The sequence below is a fragment of the Stegodyphus dumicola genome, chromosome 8 (assembly GCF_044657685.1).
Source record: "Stegodyphus dumicola isolate Sdum_Otavi_A_Nest chromosome 8, ASM4465768v1".
Classification (NCBI taxonomy): domain Eukaryota; kingdom Metazoa; phylum Arthropoda; class Arachnida; order Araneae; family Eresidae; genus Stegodyphus; species Stegodyphus dumicola.
The window spans coordinates 14,931,014-14,954,956 of record NC_140775.1 but is presented as its reverse complement, the minus strand read 5'-3'; the positions used below and the strand labels follow the sequence as shown (position 1 = coordinate 14,954,956).

Genomic DNA, 23,943 nt, shown 5'->3' with positions numbered 1-23,943 from the left:
TCATCGAGTGTTATCGTCAATTACTCCAAATCCACGAGAACCCGTAGAACGCAACATTATTATACAGGTTATTTCTCTTTTCTGCGCCATTTTAATTGCATTTTTTTCATAATTTTAAGTTAACTGTGGATGTCGTACCAGGTAAACGAAGAGTTTATTTGCAGAGTCATTAGGCTTTTTTTTGGGGGGGGAGACGTGAAAAAATATGCAATGCCCTCGCCGAGATTCGAACCTGGACCTCTCCAATATGGGCCGAGTGGGCCACCGTTAGACTACGAAGGATTGCTGGAAGGAGGGAGAAAATACATTATAGACTTCCTGTATTGTTAGAAGCATTTTTATTATGTTATTTTGGTTTATCGACTACAAATCGTAGTTTTCATTAAAGTCATTTGGTTGCTAATATTTCCATGTTGATTTGTTTTGTATATAAAGCAAGAAAAAAATTGCTAAATAAGAATCGTAGTTGTTGGGCAATTAGATTTAATATGTTAGATATTATACACTTACTGCTACATTGCCATTGGGTAAAAAATTCAAGGCCGCAAATACAAAAGATACTTTTTCAGTTAAAAAGAGTGCGTTTCCGAATATCAAAAATATTTTTTTAACAGTTCATTGATTTTTAGGCATCAGTAAATTTTTCAAGAAATGAAACAAAGTATTTTTTTAGAAATTTTTATTTACATCAAACAAAATGTGAACCACTTACATTCATAATTCATCACAGTTTACTTCCCGAGAAAAGAAATAAACTTTGAATGATTCAGGTATCATAAAAAGCACACATTAGTAAATTAAGACATTTAAATTTTTTTATCCACTCTCAGTCGCCGAGACTGACTGGAAGTAGATAATATAATACGAATAGAGAATAATAATAATAATAATAGAAAAAAAAAGCTAGCATTGGCACGTTTAAAAACTGCGCAGTGGCATTGTTATGAAACCAGGGTGTAAAGTCACATCAAAGCTTGAAATTTTAGATAATGAAATACAACTTTTAAAACATGAACTTCAAAAATTTTGTTTTCTATCACAAAACTTTCTTGCAAGCTCTACTTGCTGCGCAGGTATAAAATATAATTAATAATAATAATAATAATAATAATAATAATAATAGAATAATATTTCATTATAAAAAAATAATAATAACTTAAATAATATTGTTTCACAAGCTGGTGCATTGAAGTCGACTCGCTCGCGTAAAGGAATAGGAGGAAATCTCATAAAATGCATGTAGAATTTAAGTATTTCCAATTTAGGAATGTCTTACAATCTGATGAAAGGTGCAAGTATTTTGCTTAGATGGAATGTACAGAAGATGGATGGTCCGAAGAACTTTGACTGGAAAACACAAGTCGGGTTTCTTGAAGCCCTAGGTTGGCATTAGGACTTTTCAACCTTGAGCTTTCTTCAGTGCCTTCACGTCAAGATCTCCGTAGTAGTTCTCGCTAAAATCAGATAAATAACAATTAATTTAATTCTTTACTTAACTTCATCATAAACAAAAAATGACAAAGGAGTAAAAAAATATTTAAAATAATTAATCATGGTAGCAATCTAAAATTTCATTCAAATACACCACTTTTGTTTGATTAAAAAGATTAATTAGTTAATGCATTTTTAAAAAAACAAACTGGCAGAATTATATAACTAGAAGGAATTAAAAACGAAATAATTTAAGAGACTATAAACAATTGATAAGTACAGTTTATTAGTTTCATAATTATAAATCATTCAAATAATAATTAAAACTAGAACAAACAATATATTAAGAATAAACCGAAAAACTTCACATACATTTTGATTCTTTCATTTTTTGTTAAATATATTTCACTTTTTTCTCATATTATTAAATACAAATTCATTTTTAAATAAATTTCCCCAAAGAGGGAGATTTAAAAAAAAAATAACCACTATATTTGCTTTACTAGTATGGTATGCATAAACTGGAGACAAAACATCTCTTTATTTTTAACTTAACTCCAACCACATTAAGTGCAACTAGGACAAGAAGACGAAAGCTCCCGTGATTGATTGAGCAGTCACTGATGCACCTTACTGCATTACATTTACTTCTTGCAGGTTTGATTTGGTTTAGTTGATTATGGCAAAAAACACAAGGGCTTACACATGAGAAAAACCCCCAAACGCCCATGCAGCCAGCGCGTTTGCCTGGAATCGAACCGATGTCGGAACTAGCAGTGTTCAGCGATTAAGCGTTCGGCCGCTAGTGGGCATTTCTTTCAGGAGTAACTTTTTTGAAAGACCCCAATAAACTTGCTGAGCGATACACAGGCTTTCCTTATAACTTCCGAAGGCTGCTCTATGGTTTACATCAAGAATATCTGAAAACGGAATACCCGAATGTTTTCAAGCGATAGGCTATCTCCGCAGTTGTTTGCTGACTTTATAGTTCCAAAACCCCGGCACACAACTCAAACAGCTACTGTGTAACTATCTCTATGCGACTTTAATTCTTTTATCGCCATATTAGGTTATATTTCGATTTTCTCTCGTTCATTTCATCTTTCCTCATAATGATAATGATAAGTAATCAATATGGAATTGATAATGATAATGATAAGTAATCAATATGGAATGGATTTGATAAGTAATCAATATGAAAAAAAAAATAAAAATTCTACTGACCATCCTGGAACATTTTCTGGTTCGTCACACTGGAGACTGTCGACATTGAATACAGTTCCCAGACTGCATCCATAGGGTCTGGCTGTTCCTTCGATGCATACGTAGAATTTTCTGCAATCAGTGGGGTGAGCATGGCGACTGTAGATACCTGCTTGATCAACCTCAGATGGGTCGGGGCAAACGAATCCTTCAGCAACTTCTACAAATGGCAAAAGGAGAAAAAAGGTATGAATTACATTAATCCACTCTTACCATGTTCAATAATCCACTACTCTCTTCTGTTAATATATTTAATTGTATTGTTAAATACATTAAAATGTAATTTACTATGTTCAAATTAAAGGATACTGCAAAATTAGTACTAGTATATTTAACAATACAACTCATACACCTCGATTTACACGATTTTGGATATTATGAGTGTTGACTAAGAACAATTCATAATGTAATATACTTTGTTTAAATGACAGGATTATTCGAGATTCATATTAGTATATTTAACAACTATAGGTACACATTGATTCACATAATTCCGGATACTATATGAGTATTGACTAAGAACGCTTCATAAGATGCCGGCATCTTTACGCAAGTCGGCTACTGTTCAAAAAGAAGGAAATCTTCATAAGGATACCACGACAGAAAGGTGTCCGCAGTTCTTACGAAGATCACTTGAAAAAAGCAACCTCCATGAAAAGGTTAGGTTAGGTAATTTAATTACAGCGAAGCCTCGAGGGCTATCTGCCTAAGGGAAGGGATGCCTTCGTGGAGGACTTTCTAAGGAAAACTGGCTCGTATACACGTTACACATGGGAAAAACCACGAAAACACCCATGCAGCCAGCCCGTTCGCGAGATTCGAACCTCGCACCGAACTACCAGTGTTCAGCGACTTGATTCAGCGAACTACCAGTGTTTAGCGACCACCGCTCGGCCGCTGGTGGGCCCATGAAAAGGAGAGCTGTTTTATTCGAGGCATCCCAACGCAAATATGTATAAAATGCTCTTGTATACAGTCGTATGCGCGAGAGGTAAAACGCAAATACAATACATCGATTAATGAAAGTGAAACAGAGCATGAAAGTTAAATCTCTAAATATGAATAAACATGAAAGAATATTTATTATATGCTAAATGAACATAAAAAGAAATGTATAAGAGAAAAATTCACCAAGAAAGAGCTTGTTTGGTGTTTAAGATAAATGACTTTTAACTGCCTATATTTAAGGTTTCTTTTTCTTTCTCTTTGTACCGGTAATCATTCACTGCGACAATTGTAAAGGGGAACATAAAACCACCCTGAGATGGACTATATATAGGAGAGGTGTAAAATACTTTTTTTTGGCTAGGATGTAATATAATTTTTCATATTATGTTATTAAATGATTCCCGTTGTATAATAAGTGATGACTATTTATACTTTGATTCTTCTTGAATTTAATTAACAGTCGGATTTTAATGTTGGCTAGGTTTTCAATGATAATGATCTTTTAACATAGTATTACCGAAGACATTTAATTATGCCGCCATTAATCGATAAATATTTTAGCACATTTCCGTTTGAGAAATCAGTGTTGATATTAAGAATCATAATATAGTTATAATGCTATATTGTATCCTTCAAGAAAAGAAATATAAATACTACACTTTTAAACAAGAATTTTGAAAATGAAATTCTCAGATTAGACAAATAGATAGATATAAGCCTGAAGGACATTCAACATCTGTATGCATAAATAAGTAAGCAAGTATCCTGCTCATATTTGATCTCTTTGGCACAAAACACTAATTAGATTTGCAGCTGTTTTTAGGAAAATAAATGTGTAAATAATATTAAAAACTAATACTATAAATTATTCTGTGGCGTCAAACTTAATGCCATGCATCCAGTATTTTACAAATTCTGTATCTCTTTATCATTACATTTTTTTATTTTAATATATTGTTCTATTTTATTTTCTGTTAATGTATATTATTATTATTATTATTATTATTTTATATACTATATTATTTGTTTTAAGTTCAATATTTTTAAACATCATATTTATAAGTTTTTTCTTTTAATAAAAGAGCATATCAAATTGGAAGAGAAACATACCAGTATAGAATTTAAAATCCAGCAAAAGAAGCAATTTTAGATTGGCGTAAATTTTGAATAAACCTTTATTAATCATCAAGGCATCAAATACAAATCCTCCTTCTTTAAAAGCAAAAAACGTTTGCTAATGCCTGTGTCTGAAGTCTTCGAAACTCGGAGTTCTATTCAAAAGCCATGCCAATTTAAGATTCCCTCCCTTAATGCTAGGAAAACTGTATTTTAATCATAAAGACTCTTTTCTGTTCAAAAATTTCGTTTACAACTTCTACAAAATTTTCATATTGATTCATATGTAGTAGATGATTGAAATTTTTTTTTTTTTTTTTTACAAAAAATTCCTATTCTGTTAAATATCAAACTTCAAGGATAGTTAAGTAATAACACAGAAGGTGTTAGTTACTTACGTTCAATTATATTTCTGGAAATGCATTAATTCTAATACATTAGATTGCAGTACTGTATTTGAAATTCAGTCTGACAACGAAATGTTTTCAGTTCAGCTTTTTTATTCTTCACATTGACAATGATAATTTTTATTTAATTATACATGTACAATATTTATCGTTATCATGGTCCTGAGGAGTAATGAATTTAAATGTAAATGTTTCATCTACAAAGGAAAAAAAAAGGTAATTGAATTAGCAAGTAGTGTGTTTACTGTACATGATATGCGATAATTACAGAGCCAAAAACAACGATCAATTTTCAGAATTCTTAGAGATAAGAAAAGTTTTGTCTTCAAATACAAAGTATGTCGTAATTCTATTCACGAAACCGACAAACTGGCAGGAATTACTCCCCTAGATTTGATAGATGAAAGGGAGGCAGCCATTGTACGGGTTACCAGGCTGGGCCAACTTCAACAATCTGGGGTCATAGTTTTCACCACTCAGATACGAGGAGCAAAACATCTGCAATAACTTTCATCCAGCAGCTTTTAATCTCTCCGACGGTATCAGCGTAAACGACCAACCAATTCAAAGCAACAGTAATAACCTTTTCACATATGGCTCCAAAACGGAGAACCAAGCAGAGCTTCTAGCTATCAGGGCTGTAATTAGATATGCGAACACATGCCAATAGCAGAGATTCTCCACACTCAGCGATTCGGCATCAAGTCTGGCGGCTATCGCAGATCAAAATAGTCGAAGTCCTTTGGTATACTGAATTCAGAAACAGCTTCTGGCAATGCCTATCTCACAAAGACCCACTTTAAAATGGGTTTCTGCTCACACAGGGATTGAAGGCAATGAAGCCGCTGACCTACTGGCTAGCAGGCAGCGAACTGCACGGATATATTAGAAAGACCAACTATACTTCTTTGGTCTCACATTAAGCGAACAACTTTGACAAGTCTGCTACAAAATTGGCAAAGTAGATGGAAAGAGGCAAAAGGGTAGGACGAAGGACATATCGCTTACTACCAAAAGTTAACATGGAAATAAAGACCCACTGTGCTAGCCGAACACAATTCTTGACAGGTCATGGACCAGTCCCAGTATACCTCAACATAACATATTCAGACTTCTGCGAATGAGGAGAGGAAGGCGACATGGACCATTATTACTTTCAACAAACGTGAATATTATGTTTCAAATGTTCAGAACTTAAAGCAGATAACCAGGATAAATCTAGTGCCTGCAGTTATCAAACTGTAGGAATTGTTATTAGTATGTAATATTCAACCTTGTTACTTTGGAGTCTTCCCCGCCATGATGTTATATAATTCCGTTTGGTTCACGTCCGTCGTCGGAAGCCATCATAGCGGTGCACTCACTCACTCACTCACGAAACCGACAGCTTCACTAAGATGTGATTCTGGAAGTTGTGATTCACCAAAACAATAAAAATTAAATGAAATTATTAGTACTAGGTTTTGTTTCACATTTTATTAATTAATTTTTTAGCTCAAAGGGCCAATTTGCCCAGAAAGGCTATTAATTTCGTTTTGGCATTTTGTGTTGGTTCACTTTAAAAGTCTGAATCACTTTTCAAATTGTTGCCACCAAATATTAGAGCCCGGCATTATATTTCAAGAAATTAAATAACGAAGAATCTGCATGAATGTAAGCATGTGAAAAAATAACGATACCTAGAGACATCAAATTTTGAATAACGTAGTCCTCTACTCGAATATGAAATTTGGAATTTGTTTTATTATCTATTTCCTATTTCGTAAAATTTTAACGAATTTCTGATTAACAAACTCAACGATTTCAAAGCGTACCATTAGCATTAACATCGCTGCATCTTCAAGCACGGATACTTTATGCGCGAGGTTTCTTTACATTTCTTAGTGGTATTACGTTGGTAGCGTAGCAACGCAGAGACGTTACGATGTCTAACGGTATTTTGTGTCGAATGTCTGTATCACTTTTCAAATCCCATTTTGAATCCCCCGTGAAAGAAAACGCCCCTTTAGGCGTAGTATAAAATCTGAAAGCTTTCCCAGTTTTTTTTTTTTTTTTTAAATTTTATTTTAGCAATTTGAAGAATATTACTAACATTCTACGAACTACTAGATATTAATGCACTTTATCGGCAACAGTATGAGACTGATCAGGTAAATATACAACTGCTATAAAAGTGTACAACAGAGCTCACATTTTCTAGCTTTTATTTATGCACTAAAGGCACCCTTTAGAACTGGTGGTTTTCTGCAGACTACATTCATAAACAAAAAGAATTTGTTTAGGTAGTTTTTAATGTCAGTTTATGCTATACAGGGAGATCTGAATTACCCTATTTATTTTAATATATGCTTGACTTGATAGTCTTCCGTCTTAGTCCATTAAATCGAGAATTAACAGTTTCAAAGATAAAGTGACTCGCGAATTTAATCAGAAACATGTGCGTTGCGGACATAAGACAGAATATTTATATTAATATTTGTTTTATGCAGCAAAAATTCTTATGCAATATAGAAATGGGATGAGGATTTTTTACTTACCTAACTGTCCGCACCTCTCTACCAAATCAGCCCAAACGCAAACCCTCTGTTCAGCATCGTAGGCAAGGCCTGGTGGGCACTCATATCTGGAAGCTTCACCGTTCCAACAAGAATAGAAGATTCGGCAATTGTCCTTGTTAGAGTAGATTCCATAAAGACGAGGACAATTGGCGGTACTTATTGGAGGTTCTGGGAAAAAAGGAGTTATAGGTATCAGTTGCAGCAGCAAACAGAGGTTTGCAGATCATATTAATTAATCTTCAAGTAAGGATATAAAAGATTTTAGAACAATGGACTTACCGAGATCTGTCCTGTCACCGCAGTTGACGCTGAATGGGTAGGCGCAGTTTTCTCTCAGAGGATCGGCATCGTCGAACACCAGACCATTGCCGCATACTTTTAGAGTTGCTGTACCATTTTCGCAGGCCCAGTATTTATCACAGCTTCTGTAGTGAGGATAGAATCCGAAGTTATCAGGACAGTCAAAGTCCTCCCTTTGACCCGCCACTAATGTAAAAAAAAAAAAAAATTATTAGTTTGGGATTATAAAATGTAATCAGAAACTCTTGATACGAATTTATACTCTGAGAAAAAGTTGAACCTTAAAAAGAGGATTAAAACATTAAAACACCTCAGAGATATGAAAACTACCTAAATTTTTTTTTACATATGAATGAATCTATAGCCAAAAACCATTTATGGTGAAACTTTACTTTTTATTATACCCAGGAATTTGTAAGAATCTTAAGAATAAATAATAGATTACTATTCAGATTTCTCATAAATTAATAGCAGTATTTAGTTAGTAATAATGAGTTTAATTACGTACTTTTTGAAACGTAGTAGAATATTGTTTTGAGCAAAGCACCAGAAATGAAGGCATACGTAATATAAAAATGCAGAAACTATAAAAAGTTTACTTATACTACTATCTTAAATTCTATTAAACATAATTTACGCTTATATTTGAATCTATTTAGCTTTAACCCCATGAGCATAATTATAAATGAATGATATACCTAATTATTTTAAAATCATTTAACCAATTTAATTCATAAGATATTTATTCATCTTGATTCTCAGAAGAGCTTTGGTACACTGATGGGCATGAAATTCAGATGGGTGGGATATACATGAAAAGATATTTCTGATGAAAATTAACATGTAATTAGATTAAAAATTTAAAAATCGTAAAGCTAACTGATTATCATAACAGCTGGTGCAGAAGTACAGTAATCTGAGTTTTAATATTAGAGAATATTCCTTCTTAGATTGCCACTACTTAAACAGATTGTTATTTAAAATTTAGAGTTGTGTTCCTGGTACCTCTAGGAGAAATTACTCTTCGAAGAAGGAAAAATATATTCTATGAAAATACATGCGGCTTATAAAAGTGCCAATCAGTAGTGAAAATATGTACAGTTTAAAAATACCTTAATTAGTTTTATTTATCGATTTTAACGTGCATAGAGATTTAAATTGCAATTTCCACTTATTTTTGCCTGCAATACTTTACTTAAATTCTTGCAATAATATTAAGTTACATTTTATTTCAGCGTTTCATTTTACAGCTTCATTATAATTTTTAAATTAAGTCTGAAGTAATTACACTTAGCTGGTGTAGACGTAGAATATAACGGTTAAAATTTGTTAACTTCTTTCCATTTGAGCTAAAAATAACTCATAGGATACTTAAATGCAGGCTAGTATCCATACGAAAATTTACCTGCAGGTTTATTACAATTTTTATATTAGGCCAGGAACAAATTTAATATTTTCAGTAGGCAATCCGGTCAGCTTGATTCCTCCTGTTTCCTGCTGTGCTGTCAATAATCTAAATCTAAATAAATCTACGTATACTCTTCAGGTTTTGAAAAGGAGTGTGGATGATCTTCTAGCAATGGTGAAAGGAAAAATAATTTGAGAATCATTGTTTTATATCATCCATATCAAATGTTTTATTTATTGCTTATTATTATAAGCACCTACTCATAGATGTTCCAATTTTCCCACTTTATTTTAAAACGAGACTCGTTTGGCTTAGAATAATATTCATGAACGCTTGGATGCCTATTCAGGTATTGCAGTACAAAATCAAGCAAAAGAATGTAATTTATTCTCTCTCATAACCTCGAATCAGAAAAATCGCAACTAGTTTAAAGGAAAAAATAGAACTTGAGAAGTGGATCAAAACACCTCCGAGACAAAAGGACTTCAACCCGCATAAAATCCATGTCAAGATAACTATATCGGCTCTGAATATCTGAAAGTTTTGCCTGAAGGCAGTCATTTTGGTATTCCCACGAGAAGGTTAAGAAGGATGCAGCAAAAATAAATTCCTTCGTGAAGTACTTTGGACATAATGGGTTAACATCTCTCACGTAAAAGCGAAATGCATGATAAATAAATATGTACATCAGCAGAAAAAGGACCAATAACCAGTCTGCAAGATTTTGTAGAAATATATCTGAATTTCGATATGTTTCTGAAGACCAATGGCTTGGATTCAAACATTCGAAATAGCATATAATTATTTTTTATTTTGCTGAACATGTCATAGTTAACATTTTTACAATAAGGCCTTCTATTTTTATTCGTCTCTAGAATCGGAATGTAGTAGTAGAAAGACATTGGTCCCTGAGATGACATGCATGATTTTAATAGTGCATTAATAATTTTGATAATTATCTAGTTTTATTTAATTAATCCATTTTGACCGTTCCCGTATCCATTTAGACGAATTGTTTCGCATGATGTCTCTACGTACTGACAGAATAAAGGACTCTTTTTCCAAAACCGATTTTTAAAATGGATTTAAAACATATTCAAAAGGGATTTTTTTTGTAATGTGTTTACATACGTTTGTACCCACGTATCTCAGAAAACTGAAAAGACGATTAGCCGCAGAAAGTTGAAATTTTGTATATGGGACTGATAAAACATCTAGCTGTGCACCTCCCTTTTTTATTGCAATTAGCAATACCAAACTTAAGTATATATTCACCCTCCCTTATCCGGCATAAAAGTCCTTACCCGGCCTTTACTTTCGCAATCCTTGGTCGTCATTATATACTTCCAGTTACGGAATTCTTAAAATAGTGAAAACATTTCTGTGTTGGCAATGTCAAATTTAAAAAAAAGTAATTTTCGACAAATAGCGAAATCTAATTTTAATGCGGTCTACCGGCTCCTGTGCTTATATTTGAAGAAGTTTTATACTAGTTATGCAAAAACAAAATTATAAAAAATTTGACTCTCGTACAACTAAAGCTGACCGGGACATGTAATTTCAGAATTTGCAATTTTTGATGTCATTTTCATATTGTCTGGAAGAATCAGTTAATTAAGTTATAATAATTCGAGGAAATAAGTTTAAATGAAGGTAACAGAAAAGGTGTATAATTTAATAGGCTGCACAAGGAAGTTATGCGGCGTCGACATCAATTTTTTTTTAAATCTAGGTATAGAAATAAACAGAAGCTTGTTTTCAACACTGTAACTGAACACTTCATTTATATTTTAAAATAAGGGCACAATAACGAAAAAGTGTTTACATACGGATTGTTCATTTATTTACTTTGTACTTGAATGTTTAACGATTATGATGAATTAAACTGCGTATAGACAATGCATCTGCAAAGATTCAGGATTGATTGGAATAAAATGGGATATATGAAGAAACTGCTCTGATCTTTAGATTTTTACTTCGCGCAACAACTTTATCATTGTTTATACTTTTCACTCGTCTAAAATTACAGGAAAAGCTACAAACTAATAGATAAAAGCTATAAATAAACTGGACTTTAGATCTGATATTTGTACAGTTTAATTTATTTTTTGATTAGCTTGAGCAGTGACGTCAGAATGAAACCTTTCAAAAAGCTTATTTTATAATTATAACTGATTCGATACGCGAAAGATTCGCGTAGGTACATCACAAAAAATTCTGCTTTATTTTTAATTTTCCCTACGAATTCGAATCCTGTTTTGAAAAGCGTTGTATTGAAAACCTTTAACAAAAATAATCAATAATAATACCTCTAACAGTACTATTTAATATTTGATAATATTAAAAGTTTGAAAATTAAAGCAAGAAATAAAAACTATAAATTATAAAAGGTTGCGGATTGCTTTCATTTCCTTTCCAGCAAAACAAATACCTACGGAGCTCCTATACAACTCGTCGAAGATTATTGCCTTGAATGTTTTTATAAAACTCGCAAAACAAAATTTAGGAAAAATAAAAATTCAGTACAGTTTTTTAGATTTGACGTACCTCAAATTGGACATAAATATTTATTTTTGTAGAAGGAAACGCATGATGAAATAAGGAACTTTTTCTACCCATGCGTAATATGTAAACCTTAAAAATAGTTCAAGATTAGCTGTGTGGGTTAACACTTCCTATTTATAAATATAATGACACTTGCGCTGGCAATTAGTACACGGTAGTTAATAATTAATTGGTCAGCTGAAAGTTATATTTATAGATATTACGGCACGTATTTTGGCAACATTTCCTATATTGACAGAACGTATAATGAAAGATAATAGCATTAGGCCTTTAACTTTTAAAAAGAAGAACAGTTCATCTTAAAGCGAAAAACACAGACAATCCACGTAGAATGGAAATTTTAAATAAAAACATCTGATGCTAATACCACGACTTCCTTGTACATGACTTCCTATTATTTTCTGTACATTTTTTGCTGCACTTCATTTAAATTCATTTCCATGAATTATTCTAACTTAATTAACCGATCCCTCAAGGCACGTTGAAAATGATATCAAAAATTGCAAATTTTGAAATTAAATATTTCGGTCAATTTTTGTTGTATGGATGTCAAACTTCTTATAATTTTATTTTTTCATAACCAGTAAAAAAACTAAATATAAGCACAGGAAGTGGGAGGCGGTATTAAAAGGCAGGTTTCCCTATTTGTTGAAAATTAATTATTATTTTTTTTAAATTTGACTTTGCCCAAAAATGAATAGTTTCGTTATTTGAAACACTTCCATAATTGGAAGTATACACCTAAAGGCTAGGTAAGGGGTTTAAGTATATATATATTCAACCCCCTTGCAATATATACATCGTACTGCCTATTGCAATAAAAAAGAGAGGCACACAATTAGATGAAGTCCCATGTACAAAACTTGGAACTTTTTACGGATAATCGTTTTCCAGTGACGCGAGATACATACGTACATAGAGACATCACGAAAAAAAAAAAAAAAAAAATCCATAGTAAATCCATTTGGAGAAAAGAATCCTTTATTCTGTCTGTATGAACAGACGTCAAACTATCCCCACACCTGAAAAAAGTTCAAATGGATTTGGGAATGGTCAAAATGGATATTTCCGTTGAAATATGATACCCCGAAATTTTCGCGATTGAAATATTTCCTTTACTTCGTACAAAGAAGTAAAAACAATAAACGTCCAAATGTGGTACATCTGGTTTTTTAAACAATACTCGGTAATAAGAAGTTCGTGGAAAGTCAAATAAATCAGCCATCTAAAGATTGCAGTATTTTAAAAACAGTTTTTGTATTTATAAATGCACTTTACTACCTTTCAGGTAATAAAAGTCAATTTTCCTGCATTCTTTATAGCACCAGCCTAACGACTTTCATTTTATACTGAGCAACCATTGTATTATTAAATATCCACTTTCTTTCCATTTAAAAATATCCATCAATACATGATTAGCGGGAAAGGAGAAAGCGAAAGGAGGGGAAAAAAAAAGCTATTTTCAGCTCAACCTTCTGTGCAGGGAGGAAAATGATTAATTAAGGTCAATATATACGAAGTTTAGAAGAGGCCTATATAAATAAACTGTCATATTTCCTCTTCTGTAGAACTTGTTGGCTTTATCGATATAGCCTAAAAAAAGTCACAAAAGCATAATCTTCTACTAATAGCGTTATAACTTACGGGTAATTGTACTTAGCGTGAGTTATGGAAGTGATAAGAGCACCTTTTGAATTTAAAAGCAGTTGAGAAAATCATTAAGTGAATAGCGTTGAACCATTGAAGCAATATGCCCAGATTTTGGCCTTCTTATCAGAAAAAAGATGAATGTTATCTATTGTTAGGCATTTGTATTAACAATTACATTATTAATCAATAACCTGAAAACTCGCATGTACTGCAGTACTGAATATAAGAAAAAAATGGTAAAATAATGTTGGATTAAAGAAAACAGTTTACTAATTTCTCACCGTTTAAAATAAATTACGAAAGAAACTCAGTGCTTTATTCAGCACGCAGATAGTATATGTTGCTGTAAAATCGTTTTATTAATAAAAATGATGATTGAAATGGTTGTAAAAATTATTAGTTAGATATATATTTTTTAAATTATGCCAATTAAATATTTTCTAAATTATACCGTTTAAATATGTTATTAAGTATAAAATAAAGTATTAAATGTGCATTTACTGTGTTTAAACCTTTCAATCTGTTAAGCAAGGGCAATTATAATTTGAAAGCTAAAATACAGATCTTACAACACATTGAACACAACACAATGAGAACTACGTAGTTATTTATCAAACCATGTTGAAGTTAAATTAATGATCTTATATCACTCGAAATGGCATCACTTGCCATGTCATGGGGCTGATAAATGCCGTGGTAGCGTAACGTAACACAGCAGCCTAAAATTGGGAGGATTCCGCTATAGTAATAGCGTTTGTAATATTAAAAATGAACATAAATTTGAAACTCATTACTTTCTTGTATTAAAGCCTCATTAAATAACTTATTTTAAGAATTAATAAATACCTTACAAAATGTTATTTCGGATTTATAACTTAAATTATAAGATTTTGCAGTAAGTTGCACATTTATTCCAAACAAAGTGTTCGAATTAGAAGCAATTTAACTTCGTTTGTTAGCTGAAATTCGTTTCAATTATTTATTTCATTGATAGCGCATTTTGCATATTTTTAATACCTAAAAATTTCCCTATTTCATGGCAAAACTCTTTTAGTAATTTAATCAAAACGCTTAAATAAACTTTTTAATATACATTTTTAGAAATAATCCCCAAAAATGTTAAAGTATTTTATTAGTTATCTACTCAGTTATAAAAACAGAACAAAGCAATGAAAATTACAGAATTGAAAAATGAGTATAAAGTTTTCAGTTTAACAAAGCTTTAAATGTAGGTAGTGCCACCCACAAAAATATTTCTATCATGTCTTCTAATTACGATATCGATATAGAATTTACAGAACATATCCACTATAAATAGCATTTAAACCTAAAATTTGGAAAACTGAATTTTTATGAGAATTTTAGGGAAAACTGTATGGATAAAAAAAGGGGATTCATGCCGTTACGTAAATAACTTAACACAAAGTAACAAAACTATAAATAACAGCAAATGTAAATTACGCAATATTTAATTAACTATGTACATAATTACAGATTACAAATGTGTATACGAATGTCAAAATAGTTCTTAATTAATTATTAAGCTCTGTTATAAAATTTCAGAAACACATATTCAGAATGAAATTTTATTCCGCATAAGTTGTTGCCAGACTATTTCTACGAAGAAGTATTTTAAAAAACTTAGGTTACAATAAGTAGAGAATTAAAGATGTTTATGTCAGGAAATGCTGCTTACGATATTTTCTTTATAATATTATCTGTGTTGATCAAATAATAGTTCTTTCATTAGAGGTTCATGAAATGTTAGATACAATAACATTCTGAGTAATAAATATTCCTCTGAAATAAAGACCAGCAGTTTACTTATACTTTTGTAAGCAAACGAATTCTTGTCCCACTTTAGGCAACGTATTCTGTTCAGAATGACAACTCGTCAAACTTGTTACAGAAAATAACAGGAAAAACAAGCACATCGTTTCTGAGCCAGGAAATGTGTATGGGCGAAAACGCAATCTGTTTAAACGGTTGTTACATTAACGCTGACGACTGATTGGATAACGATATTACAGTCTGTATATTTCCATCCGTTTTCTATTGTTACAGTTATCAAGAAAGAACTAATTACAAAAGCAAAATACAGATTTAAGAGTTTAAATTTGACTTTTGTGGTTTACGAAACTTTTTAATCCTGAAATAGTACGAGAAAATGAATTTACGAATAACACATGATTATTCTCAAAATATTTGTATACTACTTTAAGTTAGAAAAGGATCTAATAAGCAATTTTAATTTGATGTATTCTGAAATAATACGAGAAAAAATATTTTGAAAAATAATTATATACAAGTTGGTATATAATTATAAAATATATACGTTGTATTGAAGATTTTAACTGTTCTCTATCTTAAGGTTAATGATACAAAATTTAAAAAATATACTAAAAATTTAAAGCTTTCTATTTTTTCATTAAATTTTTATTTTACATAAAATTAAATTTAGAAAGTATTAGAAATTTAGAAAGGAAACGATAGAGGTTTGGTTGCTCTTCTTTTCATCACATAATTTTACTTAAAAAATAATAAAATCACATGAGTTTAATTGCGCCTGAAGTTAGAAATATCCCTTTTATTCATGGATACTTAGATGAAGTTGTTTACTTCAAAATTTTTTTATTCTCCTTGCTTATTTGCTTTGCTTATTTAAAATTTTTTTATTCTTCTTATTACTAATAGATTAGCTAATGTAAGTAATTTTGTTTATTTATTTGTTTCTAAGATTTTATTTTATCCATTAACATAGACTTTATTCGATGCTATTCCTTTGATATGGTGGCAATAACGTAACTCTTAACAATCATATTGAGTTTCTTGTTATAACTTAAATTTTATAGTATTAGTAATATAAATTTTATAGTGTGATTAAAGATCATGCACTAGAAATCAAATTGTAGACCTTTTTCTGGTAAGTCTAAATTAAGCATTCTTTATGAAATAAATCAGCCAGGATCCCTCCAAATTTTTAAATTTTATTTACAGTTGCTTTACTGCTGTAATTTTTATGTTAACAGCTGTATTTATTTATTTATTTTATTCACGTTTCATTCTCTCAAAACACCATTTCTTTATTCTGTTTCTTTACCTGGTTTTGCACCTTTTTACATATTCGGTTGTCACAATTTGAATTCAAAATTTAATCCTCTGTTTAATCTATCGATTCGTAATATCTGTTTGCTAGAGTTTATATTTGATTTACAATCTATTATATCGGTAGAACAGCTATTCGTATAGAGTCTGAAATAAAAAATGAAGTACAGTGAATAATAACCTTCATTATTAAAAGTAAGTGGAAGAAGGATAGTTCGTTCAGATAATCGATGTTCTTAATTAAAAAATGATTATTACAAGAAATAATTTATTTCCGAACGCTGCAATATTCGCTTAAACTAAATGAAAACTTATTTTCAAGCATTAAGAAATTTACATTTTATTAAGCATACATTAAATAATGGTCTTCAACCAAAAGAACATAAAATTGTAATAAACATAACAATTGAACTCATTTTCTGAAACGCATAGCTAACATTCTTGGCTGTTTCACCCTCAAAAATGATTTGCATATGTTAGTATTTTGTTAAATAAAAGCAAATAGTTCTTCGGTTTTTCCCCGATTAGATTCATATGTAGCAAAATACATTCATGAATATTTGTTTTTATTTAGATCCAAAACGTAAACGAAAGAAATAAAAGGTTGGTATAAAAAGCAGATAAAATCATCATAGAACATTAAATTCAGGAATTATCGTTAAGAGAAACAGAGATAAAGAATTAAACTGATGAATATTAGCAAGAAAGAAATTTCGAAAATTTTTGAGCAACACAGTTTCGGCATATATGATGTTCCCCCATACTTATGAACAACTGCCTCAATAAATTTTTAGAGCTTTCGGATAATAGATCATTTAGGTAATCGATACGAGATAAACCAATTCATGAAAGTGTAACGTATATTCATCACTTCTTCAAAGAAAAATAAACTAAAAACTTTCTAGTTTCCTCAGGGAACTAGCAGATTTAAAGAATTTCTGCTCATTTTGACAGCCTTAAACCATTATTTCTCTGAAAGCGACAAAAAAGACACAAAATACGAAGTATAAGAAAATGATGAAATAAAGGACAGGACATGATTTAAAATGGACCTACACCAGTGTGGTGAAACTTCCAAGGAAGGACACAAAATGCTGCATAAACTGTACACCCGCTTCACCAGATTCGCAAACTGCTTCCGGGAGTTGAAGCTTGTTTTCTGTTTCAATGCACGCGTTTTTAGAACAGGTTAACTGCACTTTGGCCTTTTGGGTTATTTCCAAATGTAGGCCAGTGGTATAGACACTGGTTGCTATTCCACTTTCTTTTCACTCAGGGCTTAGCAAACGTTACAAGTTATTGAGAAATGTATTCGATTTTGTTTTACGTTTTAATTGTTGAGTCATATAATCAGCTTTTATTGTGAAACCGGATGAATGGCTTATTGTTTTAGTCTTCAGAATTGCGTTCACTAATTAGTAGTTTGGAATGGATTTTATGGAAGAAGCATACACTGTCATAACGCTGTTCGATGTACCGCGATTTCAGATACTACGTGTGTGTTATCTAAACTCATATGTAAATGACTCAACGTATGAATAACGCAACAAGCAACAAAACGGTGATTCTTCATTAATGATTATGATTCTTCGACAGTGATACAACAAAAAGATTTCTTTACAAATGTTGTGGTCTCGAAAATGCGCACTAAACTGCTATCAACTATACTTAAAAAAAAAAAAAAAAAAAAAAAAAAAAGACTCAATGTATTGTAATTTGACTATTTTAAAAAAAGGCTCAGGACCCGAGCTTTAAAGCTATTCGCAATCAAAAGATTATTTTGCAAAAAATATAAAGACTAAACGAGCTGAAATTTGCAGTAATTTATTTACCAAGTTAATATTATAAGAAACACATATTTGCATCAAGTTTATTTACAAAATATAATGTATGTGTACTCATTGTAGATCTATATATAAAATACACATGACATTCTGGTTTACATACACAGTACAACACGATTTCTATATCTTTTAAGGGACAGCTCCCGCACTCCCAAAGTATCTATAAGAAAGAGCTGCAGTAGAAATTCCACTTTAAGAATGTGATCCACTAATTTTACTTGTGCAGCTTTAATGCTGTTATTTTATTATATTCTGATTATTGCACTGCTATTAAGCAATTTAATTTTACCTTTTTATTTAAAATGTTTCATTTTTTAAATCATAAAAGTTCACTATTTAATAAATTAGAACTATCGTATCTTTATTTTAATTGCTCATCTTGTATAAATAACAGTTTTTACAGAGAAGATTGTAACATGCATGAATTTTAATTTTTTCTAAAGAAAAAATTCTTCAAGTGTCATCTGTTGGTGTATTTGATTTTCGGATATAAAGCACAAAGAATACAAAGAGCAAACCGTAGCCCACTTAAAACGTGCTTACCGCATTACAAAAGAATGAAAAAACATCCATCAGTTAATGTTTGGTTAGAAGACTCATAATCTATTCTAATACCCCTCCCCCCGCTTTCCGACTACATTTATATTTGAACTCCTGTACAGTTTGGGCCATTTCGCGTTTTTTTTTTTCCCTCTCTCGTATTCCAATATACAAATTGTAAATGACGAATAAATGTAAAGCCTAAGGGGATGGGATGCCTTCGTGGAGAACTTTCTACGGGAAACTGGCTCATATACACGTTAAACACGGGGAAAACCACGAAAATACCCATGCAGCCAGCCCGTTCGCGGGTTCGAACCTCAGACCGAACTACCATTGTTCAGCGACTTTACCGCTCGGCCGCTGGTGGGCCCAACTAATTTAAGTAGATAAAAATGGTTTACCAGCTTATTAATTACACATGTTCCAATTGCTTTTAACGCTATTTAAATGTGTGACTTATTCTAATTGAAAATTTATTTTTAGTAAAATATGAATGGTTTGAAAATGGGCTAAACTCTGGTCTTCCATCATTCTTTGTATTATAACGATAGAGGTATTTAAAGGTTCAGCTGCTATTTAAAGTTAATTAGAGTTGTTTGTAGAGTCCATTAAAATTTTGGATAAATGTTGGGCAGTATGTGAACGAACAATTACGAAATCACATTTGTTTCCTTAAAAAGAATTACTTCACGTTTGTTTCTTAAATTGATTTTGATAAAAATAAATTTTTCTGTAAGTTAATGAAGAACTGCTTTATTATTGATTAGTTTTTAAAGTACTTTGAAAAAAAAATTCAGGTTTTAAAATAATATTAAACTTATTTTTAAGATAGTATGATAACTTTTTAAACATCTTTACTCTGTGTGGTAAGAATAGGCGATTAGGTAAATTTTTATAAATTGAATAGTTCGAGCCAAGTTGTTACAGCATTCATTTATACAAGACGGGTGTTTTGTCGAGTCAAGTCGGTAGCCTGAATCTAACCTTTGATTTTCTCATTGTTCATCTGATCCGACATGAATGCATGAACCATTTCAAGATTCCAAAGGCTGATGAAAAATTTCAGAATATGACAAATTTACCACAATTTTAATTGATGATAGAAAACATTAAACTTTGGTAAACAGTATTTATGATAGTAATAAGAAAAATTAATACAAGGAAAAAACAGGGTTTTTTGTTTATGATTTTAATTATTTAATTACTTAAAATAATTAGTATAAGGTCTAGAAATGTACACGGCTGGAGGTTGAAACAAAGGTAAACAATTGACTCCCAATGAAAGGTAAACGGTTGATTATAACAACACAGAGTAACTTGAAGCTGTGAGACAGTCGGAAATGGCACGTTCAAAGAATATTTCCGAAACAATATTTTACTTAAATACGATATAATTTAAAAGAGAAATATTTTATAACAGATTAGGAAATAGAATAAAGAAAAGAATTCCTTCGTTGTTTTAATGAACATCTTTGAAAAATGTTTGAATACGAATAATAGATAATATATAGTTAACCTAATGCTGGTCTGGCATATTCATTTGTAGGCGCAACGAGAAAAATATTCAGAAGATTTCTCACTTTTTCAAATAATTCTATGCATGTCATGCTAAAATTTGTACTTTTAATTGCCGAAAATAGTTTCCATAAGTTACTGGAAATATGTTATTTTTTATTCCGACAACTACTGTTCTAATTACATGTGTTAATTTTAAGCACTCATTTTCTAAATATTGCGGAGCCATTTTCATTCTTGATTCCAATTTAGTCATTTACGCGGAAGCGATTTCCAGATAGTTGATCACAGAAAGATTAATTAGCGCTTACCAGTCACGTCATTTTCCAGTTGATACAGAGTATTTTTTAATAGTTTGATGATGTCACTAACTTTGAACAACACCCTCCAAAACAATAGAAAACACACTTCTTGCATGCAAAGGAAACAGCCCAGAATTCTGTCACAGCTACTGCTTATTCAATGACACCCAGCTAATTCAGTTATTTTTTATAAACTCGTATTCAACCCACCCTGAAACCTACTTTTTCCGCAGAAAAGCTTGCATATTGAATCACACATTCTTCACAAATAATCCCCACTATTTACATGCCGTTGTTGAAAGATTCGTTCACCCAAAGATTTGCCCTTTCTTGAAGGTGAAAGAGAGAGTCATAATCTGCCTTTCACCCGCTGAGTATTCACGATTCTTGACGTGTGGGCGGAATTTGCGGCTTGAAAGGGCGTTGTGGTAGAAATTATGTCCTCGAATGACTTTCAGCAAGTAACGCATAGTTTGATCTATGTCGCGGTTGAACCGTACCAGTTTCAATAGGTTTAACTATATTACAAATTCTGCATAATGAAGAAGGCGTCGGTTTAAAAGTCTGTACGCGATAAATTAAATGTCGCGTCTGAGTGGTACCAGTTTTAAGAGGTTAACTATAATACAATGTATGTATAATGAATCAGAAGTCAGTTTAAAAGCCTAGGTAATGAGGTAAATGACACATCTGGGAAAACGCTTTGCAGTTTTACACTTAAGTTGCTTATTTACGAAATAATGCTAACAGCCTGAGTCCTTCTGAAGTGTTATGTTATGATTACTTTTGGATTTCTTCGCTTGTAGATTTTACTGTACGGTAAATTTCAGAAGACAAAGAAAGCAGCGCTCATTGATGTATTAATCATAATTACGGTTTCGTATGTGTTGCATTCATACGCTTCTAGAAACTGCAAGTTAAGTAGTTTCCACTGAAGTTAAAGAGTTTGATCTTATTATTATTATTTTGTTACTTCATTTAATCTTTTACTACGAGAAAAGAATAATAATGTAGTAGTTTTTTCATCAAAGATTAAATTGAGTTTAATAATATTAAAGAGGAATTCTGAATTAAATCACCTCTATGAAATGGACTTCGCTAAGAGCATTTCTTTTGAAGTTTTCGACTTTCTTCCGTGTTATATTTGTACACTATGTATTCAAAACGAATATAAGGATTTTATTTCTTTATATACGGATTTTAGACATGTATTTTCAATTATATAGCTGCTCAAAATAAGTTAGAGAATTTTAAGAAAGCAATTTCAGTACTGGTGGTAAATTTCCTAAGTGGAAAATGTAGCTTTTTACACGGTCTCTTATAGCAAAGAGTCCAATTAATAAAACTTTCATTATATTTTCACACATAAAATAGAAAAAATTGCCAAACGTAAAATTTCTCGGATATATATGAGAACGAATTCATTGGATGATTAATTTGAAACATATATCGCTAAGCAAATCTGAAAAAAAATTTTTTTGCTCACATTTTAGAAGAAACTAGGGAAAAATTGTTCACATCGGCATTGCTCCATACTGCACAGAATAGAAATTGCTGTTGATACAGTAGATAAGCCCCATGAAAATATTAATTAAAAATACCTTCGTGAAATTTTTGCACATAGATGCAGGAAACATTTTGTATTTAATTTGAAATGTTATGAACATTTTACTAACTGGATATTCAACTCTATGGAGACCATATAAAAAGTTAAATTTTGTATTCACACAACCTTTTAACCTTAATACCGACACTATTTTTATTAATTCTAGTTTTGAGAAACTACATGTTAAGGATCGGTATTTAAACACATAAAGCTTGAAGCCACCGTGTTTGGTGCAGATTATCTACATAAATAATTCACAGAAGTGTATTGAGACAATTATCAAATGCTTTCATCATTAAGAATACAGAATTACTCATACGAACAAGATAATTTTTCAACAACAAGCCGTTAACAGCGTTGAAATCTTGGCTTTACTTACCAAATGTGAGTGCAGTCACTGTAAAATAGGTTTCCTTGCGCATTGATTTGCCACGCTGGGTAAAAAACTTATTTTAGAGCTTTACGTATAAAAACGTTTGCTTAGTGTTAATAAAAGTTATATGATGATTATATAGCTGCGATTTTTTTTTATTTAGAAACCGCAACTGATTTACATAGGTATTTATTGCAATGTCAAAAATAATATATGAGAGCTAAGTCATTCAAAAAACTAAAAATAAAACATCATTAAGCTGAGGGAAATTAGAGTAAGACATTAAAATATTTTACATATTTTAAATAAGACATTACCATGTAATTTCATCATTAAGCTTAGAAAAGAAAATTCAAAACACATTTGAGATAATTGAATTAAATACAGTGCAAGGGAATTTTTTTTTTTTTTTTGTGGTAAACGAAACAAACTTTCCCGAAACGAATTAATAGACGAAATGTGAACTCAAACTAATGAAAGAGATATATTGTTATTTCAGTTTGTGAAGTAATGGATTTGTGACAACGAGTCAAATAGGTTACATGTCCACTAGCACACACATGTATTAAGAAAAGAAACAACTATTTCATTGGAAAAAATCAGAGATTTCGTAGACAGTCGAGCAAGTAATTAATAAACTAAAAAGAAATGCTAATGAGTCCTAATTTGTTAATTATGGAGATTCGAGTTGTACAAGAATCGAAGCAGTACCCATTATTAGTGCTGAGTGCAATGAACATTTCAGTGAGTTTAATATTCAGGATTACTGTCATCCATGTTGATAGAACAACAATTTGACAATCCGCAGGATAAAACTTTACAAATTATGAAGCAAATGAAATTTAGATAAGCTTTTTATTAACACTTGAAAGAAATATGCCAAATCTTACTATTTTGTCTTTCCAAAACATGCAGGAAGAAATTATTACTAATCCAGCTAATAAGATCTTTCGTTAGGTTTCATTCCATACCACAACTTGCTTCTTATGTGCATAAATATAAAATGAGC

The 23,943-nt window shown here is 31.2% G+C and overlaps 1 protein-coding gene across 1 annotated transcript in view; it reads right to left on the bottom strand.

Annotated features, from left to right (window-relative positions):
- Window positions 1-662: 662 nt before the first annotated feature.
- The window catches only part of Gasp (Chitin binding Peritrophin-A domain-containing protein Gasp), a 38,210-nt gene continuing 14,929 nt past the window's right edge, over window positions 663-23,943 (bottom strand). Inside the window, exons 2-5 of the mRNA XM_085821595.1 lie at window positions 8,003-8,209; window positions 7,703-7,891; window positions 2,656-2,854; window positions 663-1,454 (exon numbers count right to left, since the gene is read on the bottom strand). Of these exons, the coding sequence (XP_085677721.1) occupies window positions 1,400-1,454; window positions 2,656-2,854; window positions 7,703-7,891; window positions 8,003-8,209 (650 nt within the window). The 3' untranslated portion in view covers window positions 663-1,399. The remainder of the gene's footprint in view (window positions 1,455-2,655; window positions 2,855-7,702; window positions 7,892-8,002; window positions 8,210-23,943) is intronic.